The sequence below is a fragment of the Trichechus manatus genome, unplaced genomic scaffold (genome assembly GCF_000243295.1).
Source record: "Trichechus manatus latirostris isolate Lorelei unplaced genomic scaffold, TriManLat1.0 scaffold00076, whole genome shotgun sequence".
Taxonomy (NCBI): domain Eukaryota; kingdom Metazoa; phylum Chordata; class Mammalia; order Sirenia; family Trichechidae; genus Trichechus; species Trichechus manatus.
This window is the reverse complement of record NW_004444012.1, coordinates 11,645,717-11,653,928: the sequence shown is the minus strand read 5'-3', so window position 1 is coordinate 11,653,928 and position 8,212 is coordinate 11,645,717. Positions and strand designations below refer to the sequence as shown.

The 8,212-nt window shown below is 40.2% G+C and overlaps 1 protein-coding gene across 2 annotated transcripts in view; it reads right to left on the bottom strand.

Moving 5' to 3' along the window:
- The window catches only part of TUBGCP4 (tubulin gamma complex component 4), a 60,100-nt gene that overhangs the window by 22,823 nt on the left and 29,065 nt on the right, over positions 1-8,212 (bottom strand). For both annotated transcript variants that reach the window (XR_002824755.1, XM_004380684.2), the window contains exons 2-6: positions 7,657-7,785; positions 4,707-4,829; positions 4,249-4,302; positions 3,731-3,787; positions 2,071-2,150 (exon numbers count right to left, since the gene is read on the bottom strand). Coding sequence is in view for 1 of the 2 variants with exons in the window: in XM_004380684.2 (XP_004380741.2) it covers positions 2,071-2,150; positions 3,731-3,787; positions 4,249-4,302; positions 4,707-4,829; positions 7,657-7,785 (443 nt within the window). In the remaining variant the exon portion in view is untranslated. The remainder of the gene's footprint in view (positions 1-2,070; positions 2,151-3,730; positions 3,788-4,248; positions 4,303-4,706; positions 4,830-7,656; positions 7,786-8,212) is intronic.

Sequence of the window (8,212 nt, the reverse complement as noted above, 5' to 3'; positions counted from 1 at the left end):
AGGCACAGCAGTCCAGGGACAAGGACTAGAAGGCAGGAGGGGACAGGAAAGCTGGTGATAGGGAACCCAAGGTTGAGTAAGGATAGTGTTGACATGTCGTGGGGTTGTTAACCATTGTTACAGGGCAATATGTGTACTAACTGTTTAATGAGAAACTATTTTGTTCTGTAAACCTTCATCTAAAGTACCAAAAAAAAAAATTATCTATGTGAGATCAGACTGACAACAGCAACTCAAAAGGTTTGATGGAAAGCCTAGGGGACAATGAGTTGACGACAATGATGATGGAATAACTTGGAAAAGGATAGTGAGAATAGCAGCACAACTGGAAGAACGTAATCAATGTCACTGAATTGTACATGTAGAAATTTTTGAAATGGTGTATCTTTGGCTATGTATATTTTCACAAAAAAAAAAGATCCTCCAAAGTCGAGAAGGGAGAGTGTTGACATGTCGTGGGGTTGTTAAGCCAATGTCATAAAACATATGTGTACTGACTGTTTAATGAGACACTATTTGTTCTGTAAACCTTCACCTAAAGTACAATAAAAAAAAATTTAAAAAAAAAGTGGAGATTGTTCAGAGTTGTGATGGTCCTTAGAGATGACGTATTCCAATTTTGCAATTAATGCTACTCCTTCTTTTTTAAAAATATGGAGGAGGAAAACAGTTGGTGGTTCTTCAAAAAGTTACACATAGAATTACCATATGACCTAACAGTTGCAATCCTAGGAATATACCCAAAAGAACTGAAAACGGACACTCAAACAGATACTGGTACATGCATGTTCACAGCAGCACTATTCATAACAGCCAAAATGTGGTAACAGCTCAAATGTTCATCGATGGATGAAGGGTTAAACAAATTGTGGAATATTATTACAACAGAATATTACTGAGCCATAATAAGAATGAAGTACTGATAAATGCTACAATGTGGATGAACCTCAAAAACATTATCCTAAGTGAAAGAAAGCAGACACAAAAGGCCACATATTGCATGATTCCATTTACAGAAAATATCCAGACCAGGCAAACCCACAGAGACAGAATAAAGACTGGTGATCGCCAGGGGCGGGGGAAGTGGAAGACTGGTGCGCGAAATGTTCTGGAACTAAACAGAGGTGGTGATGCACTTTAAAATTGTTAATTTTGTTATATAAATTTTAACTCAATAAAAAAGAAAAAACAGTTTAAAAAATATAAAATTTTTAAAAAATGAGAGGGAAATAGGAAGATCAAATGGGAAATGATTCAATAAGATAAAAATCACTATTTTTCTCATTTACATATTTTTCTTTAAATTTTATTAATTTTTTTAAAATTTGAGAAAATACAGAATTTTAAAGAAAATTCGTAACTTTGTAACTCCACCTCAGTGACTGTAGAGATTTTTTTCTGTGTTCCTGTTCAGTTTTTGGTCATAGTCCACATAGATTTTTATTTAATTATAATCATAGGACAGATAAAATTTTGCATCCTTTTCTCAGTATTACATAAAATATTTTTGTATGTTGTTATAGTATTTATAATTTTAATGGCCTTATCAAGTGACTATATCTTTAGCTTCTATTGCTGGTCATTTTCTAATTTCTTGATAGAATAGATAACATTGTATTGAATATGTTTGTACATACAGTTATTTTCTTCTTTCGAATAATTTTGTTAGGATAAAATTCCTAAGAATAGTATTATGGGATAATGAAAGTATAACCATTTTAGGGGCCTTGATATGAAAATCCCAGCTGCTCAAAAACACATGCTTAGACATAGCTGAGCAATATCTGGCACACATAATGGAAACCCTCCAAGGATACAGGATCCAAAAATTAACAAAGTCATCTAGGTAACTGGATCCTGGCTTTGATACTCAACCCGTTATAATCCTCTTTTTGCAATTCCTGAGCTATCATAAGGATTACATGGGGTTCTCTGCTCATGGGGTTTTTCTATCCTGGTCATAACTTTCCCTAGAGGAAAACCTAAGACGACCTGAAAATAAAACATGGAGCAGTCAAGTCACTTGATCACCCATCCCCACCCCAAATCCTCAATTAAGCCATGACTTACTTTTCTAATGCACTGCGAACAGGAGGCAACCCCCCACAGCTATATTTGTAGACTGTTTCCAGGATTTGACAACCATGAATCTGTAGAAAATATAGCTGTGTCAAACTTGATTCCATTTTAATGGTTCATGCAGCACAAACTCACATGATCTATTCAACCAAGAGGGCACACTCCAGCAAAGATGGGGATAAACTTTCTCATAATATTTATTAACAGTAGTTCTCAAGAATGGACCCCCGACTAGTATCATCATCACCTGGGAACTTGTTAGAAATGCAAATCCTCAGGTCCCACCATGGACCTACTGAATCAGAAACTTGGGACGGTTGGGGGGAGACAACTTTCTGCATTTTTAACAAGCTCTCCAGGTGATTCTGATGCACAGAGAAGTTTGAGAACCACTGCACTAGAGAAACCAGAATCATCCAAAGTTGGACCTCCAAGCAATGGAAGCTAAATGTCAAGTGAGATGTGCAACTAGGCATGGAACCCTGATGTGTCTCCACCGACTCCACTTCTCTAGAAGGTCCTCCCATTTCGGGAGATAGTTTAATATAGTGATTAAGAGCACAGTCTTTTGAGTCAGACAGACCTGGGTTTAGAGACCAGCTCTACCATTTACTACCATGTGTCTACATCTGAGCACATTCCTTAACCTATTTGACTGAATGTGATAATGTATGTAAAGCACTTGGCACAGTGCCTAGGACAAAGCAGGGCTTCTGAACTGGTTTGCTCCCTTGGAACCCCTACTGAGACTTTACATTTCTAACAAGTTCCCAGGAAGTTATACATAAGAATCACCTGGGGATCTTGTTAAAATGTAGATTCTGATTCAGTATATCTGGGGTGGAAGTGCAAAGTCTCAGCAGGGGTCTGAACTAGAATGAACTGGTTGGAAGCCCTGGTACAAAGTAAATGCTTAACAAGGCTGGCTATTCATCAAGGTGAATGCTCCTAATAAGCTAAGAAAGCACAAATATAAAAACTTAAACACATGGAGACTTGAACCAAACATGTTTAATCCATTGTCCATTACTAAGAATGGGGTTTTATGGGCCAATTCCGTAAGACACTAGATTCTTCTGATGTGAAATCTCAAAGCATTCCTTAGTTACTAACCCTGCCCAGAAAAGACACTGTCCTGCCATTGGGGACCTAACTTTTCAATGCTATAATGAAAACATGTGACAAGGACAGGCATATTTAACTAAGAAAATGGCATCTGGGTTTCACCCAATTATCTCATAATTCTTAGAAAACTTTCCAGCACCCTCACCATGAACCCATTATCTTCTTTCTTTCTAAGGACTGATTTTCTGTGTCTCCTCAAGATCCACACTCAACAGTTCTAAACCCTTAGAACAAATTACTCTCACCTCCCGGCAGGCACAGCAGTTTCTCCTAACCGCAGCAGCGCTCTGGGGTACATCTGTTAACATCCCCCTCGCCCTCAGTGGACCAGGTGGTGCTTACGGACAGGGTTATATCTTACTTATTTTGGCATCCCTGATACTGAGCACGATATATAGCATATACTGCTGAATGATGAATAAACAAACACTAAAACTAGGGTCTTCCGGAAAGAATGTAAGGTAAAATTAATTACTAACATCTTCTTGGCGCTTATCAGAGCAAAAGGAAAAAGGGAAGTTCTCACCTTTTGACTTTTGATTTGCTCCACTACAACCATCACAGAGGGAAAGAGGAGCTGGAACTGCAAAGGAGAGAATAATTAGGAGAGCGTGCAATTATGTGCAAGGGAAAAAAGATTAACTCAGGAAATGCTTTTGTTTCTAAATAGTCCCATTTACGATAAAGTTGGCAATGCCACAGAAGAGCCAAGAAAAGGACCCAGGGTCCTAAGGCAATTCTGACTACCACAGGGGCTGGTTACAGACAAGAAGAGGATGGCAGACAGAGGCAGCTCTATTTCTGAGGCTGGCAGAATTGTTAATACTGATGTCAACAGAGACAGCGGTGACATCAGACATCAAGTTTTAACTAAACCTGGGTCTCTTCAAACAGTTCTGACGTGTTAAAGCACACAAAATGCACAAAATAAAATGTCAGGCTCTGAATCCAGAAAGAAAAAGGTTTTCAAAAATAATGTCAGAAGTTAGATGACTCTAACCATATCAACAGACTTCAAGGCATTCTGTTATCTGGGTAGCATACCTGATCTAAGGAGTAATTGACATGTGCTATGGAGAGATGGGGATCAGCCAGAAACTGCAAGAAAAAACACCATGGTTAGGGCACCTACAAAATATCCTAAATCAGTCTAATCTATGAAAACCAGAAGAGAATCTGAGAATGGGCTTAGTGTTAATTTTAGGCTTCAGAGAATTGAGAATGTATGGAAGCTTATTCATTCTGATTTTCAGGTGGTAACAAACAAAAGCCGCGAACTCCCACACGTGAAATCACTCAGGAACCTCTGCCAGATCTGTAAGCCACTCTGATCATGGCCTGGGCAATCACAGAGAAAACTGTGCCCTCCAGCCGTGCGGGAAATAGCTCACTCTTAACTACCTGGCCTGGAGGAAAGAAGTTATCAAAGGGTGTTTCAGGTTCCAGCACCTTCCCTAGTGCTCTGTCCCTGAGGTGCTGTTTTCTAATCTCCTCTTTCTCACCTCTTGCTCCAAATCAAGCAGTGCTTGGCGATAAGGCTGCAAAACTGAATCCAGCCCCGTGCAGAAGGCCCTCAGGTAGATTCCATGTAACCCACCTTGGCCCTGCTGTGATGGATGGTGATCCTGAAATCAAACAGAGAGAAGTCAGCTTCTTGGCTCAGGCCCCGCAACATGGGAAGGACATTATCCTTTATCAGTGGTACTGTTGTAACTTGAACAACTCCATACAGTGCGGTGCTTCAGGGAGAAGAAAACTGACTGAAGATGAAGATTTTGAGCTCTGACCTTTTAAAATATGGTAATATTTTAATTTTCTAAGCAGGCCCAGATGTTACAAACAACCAGGTAGTACTCTATACTGTTAGTGGAGAGACTTTTCTACAAGTCAGTTTTGACCACATCACTCCCAGCTTAAACCCTTTGGTAGCTTCCCACTGTCCCAGAATAATATTCAAACTCCTGTACATGGCACGCAATGACTTCTGGATTCTGGTCCTTACCTATCTCTCCAAAATTATCTTTCACTGCTTCCAACTTCACATCCTCATTTCCAAACCAGCCACAGTTCACCAAGCGTGCTTTGCTTCTACCTTGCACTCCTGTATTTTTGGATATGTGTTCTGCTTCTTACTGCCCACTTTAGCTTCATGGCAAGCATGGCATGGAAAACATCTGTTCTTTTTGAGGACCTTAAGCATCCTCTCTGCCAAAGCTCTTCCTAATCCTCCCTAGGGAATTAGTTGCTCCTCATCTCTGCTTAGTATTTGAATTGTACTTCTGTTTATATGTCCCCTTCCCTATACCAAGAGCTCCATGGACCACACTTTACTCATCTTTGTATCTCAGCTTACCACTCAGTTCTTTGGCCAGAGGGTGTTCAGTAATGCTTAGTGAATAAGCAAATGACCTCAATACTCATGTCCTTTCCTCCGTCTAGCGTTGCAACTCATCAAGAACGTGAATCTGACAGCCAACATGGGGAGCTGTGAGACTCTCATAAAGAGGTTATTTACAAATATGGCTTGTCTTTCAGGAAACCTGCCATTTTTTATAGGAGCTTCTTAATTTTATTTGGGGAATTGTGGTTAACAGTTGACTAGAGGCTACGCGGACTAGCCTCTCTGCTTATGTACTGATTGGGTGACCAGGCTGCGGTGGTGGTGGTACACTAGCAGAATTCAGCGACAAATGCCGCAGGGAGCTAGGGCTCAGGGGTTACAAGGCATAGTGTGGCCGGACGATGCTGTAAAGGATACTGGTAGTTCCTGAAGATAAATGCTCACAGCTATAATAAGAGCAGCGTGGACACACGGTAGAACACAGACTGGACTGGCTTACAACCAACCCAGTTTGTTTTTATCTTGAGTCATACCAGAGAACTGAATGTCATTTATCCCAAATTGAAAGAGAAAATTAATATGTTTTTGACTTTCCCAAAAGAAGAGGTACTACTGATATCTGTAGAATTTGGGAAAGTAGGAATTCAACATATTATATAAAATTCACATACACAAATATAGGAAAAGCTTTTCTTTTAAGTGTTCTAACAAAAAACAATGACTCTTTCATCTATATTAAGATATATACTGGTGCCAACTTTGATAATCAAGCATGCCATCATTAATATAATTCCACAGCAAACGGCATTGATTAAACTCATATTTAGCTTAAGTATTTTCTCTGCAATAAAATCAGCTGGAGAGGAGCAGAATCCCAGTATCAGAATGAAAACATAAGGCAGTATTCTCCAACTCCAATGACCTGAAAACCAGTTTATATAACAGGGGCCAGAGGGCACTAACTGTGCTGTCTGAAAAAGCATCCTTCTTCCTCATTTTTAGAAGTCCTCCTTTTCTCTCCTCACCCAGAATCATCCTCTCAACTATGAAATAGTCTTCACAACTGAATCACAGTCACACAATGTGACAGCCTTTTAGCCTTTTACTTGCCACTGGCAGAATTACAGACTTAAAAATAAAAGAGACCTTAAAATTTCTCTTTAAAAATTTGAGTGCTTACTATGTATCAGGCACTGTGTTTGGCACATGAATTACCTCGTTTAATCTTCACAGCCCTGTGAGATAGGTACTGTATATTATCCCCAATTACAGATACGAAAGCTGAGCCTCAGAGACACTGGGTAACCTGCCTAGTGGTATATGGCCATAAGTGACGGAGCAGGCACAAACCCTTGATCTCTACACTATCCTAACCCCAATTAATTCATATCACTAGAGAACAGTTATTAAATGCTTCCTATGTGCTAAGCACCCTCCTGAGTTTAACTCTTTTATTTACAAATGAGAAAAATGAAACCCAAAGATTTTAGTTGCTTGTCTGAGGGTGACACAGGTAGTCAGAAGCAGAGTGGCAAAGGACTTTGAAAGAATAATGCTTTCTGTTTTCACCCCTGGAACTGGAACTCCACTCCAGCTCAAACTGATTTGATTCAGGTCTCCCAAGCCAATCACGAGCAAAGGACAACATGTTTGGTGAATAGAGGGTCAGCGAATAAAAGGAAAACCCTCAGTGAGATGGAGTGACACAAGAGCTGCAACAGTGGGCTCAAGCACAGCAGTGACTGTGGATAGTGGAGGACTGGGCAGTGTTTCATTCTGTTGTAAATAAAGTCACTGTGAGTTGGAGCCGACGTGACAGCATCTAGCAACAACAACAATACTCAAGCCAAGCATATTTTCTCTTATTCCAATTTGCTAAAATTGGTTGTCACGTATATTGCATCCTTCTTGGAGGTACAGTCACCTGGCCTTCACTTGAATACTTCCAGTGATGAGACATTCAGAACTTCTCAAGACTTTCTATTTTCTATGAACTACCAATGGGTTCACTGAAAGCTTAGTGTACACGTGACACCACAGGACCACCTGGACCCTGAGAGGATCTGAAGAACACGGAGAGGACACGTGCTGTCCTGAGAACAGGGACCTACCTGCTGCTGCACATGGCCTGTGTACTGTTCAATAAACTCAGCGAAGCGAATGTAGTCGGTGCCCAGCCGGCAGAGTCGGTTCAGGACACTGGTTTCACTGGGATGGAGAAATGGGAAGTCCTGTGACACCTGCAGGAAGAGCAGGAGAGTTAACACTGATTCCTGCTATTTGCTGCTCTCTGTTCTTTGCAGAGCTTCAAATGCTTCATACTGTTCATTTTTTCCTTCTCAAGGTGCCCCTTTTAAAGCTAGTAAGTTCTGGGTAACAAAGGTATTCCTAAACTACTGCAAAGGTGCTCTTCCCCATCCCCTACCTAATTAGTTCATTTAAATAGGTTATGCATGGTAAAAAATTCAAGCAATATAAAACTGTGTACATGAAAAATAAGTGTCCCAGGGGAGGAGCCAACATGGTGCTATAGACAGAAGCACAAGCAAAGACCTGAAAAACTAAGTAAAACAGAGACAAATGTCAATCCTGGAACCCTAAGCATTAAATGAAGAGATAAAGAACATGCATCAAATGGAATAAGAAAACTGACAGAGAACAGAGAGC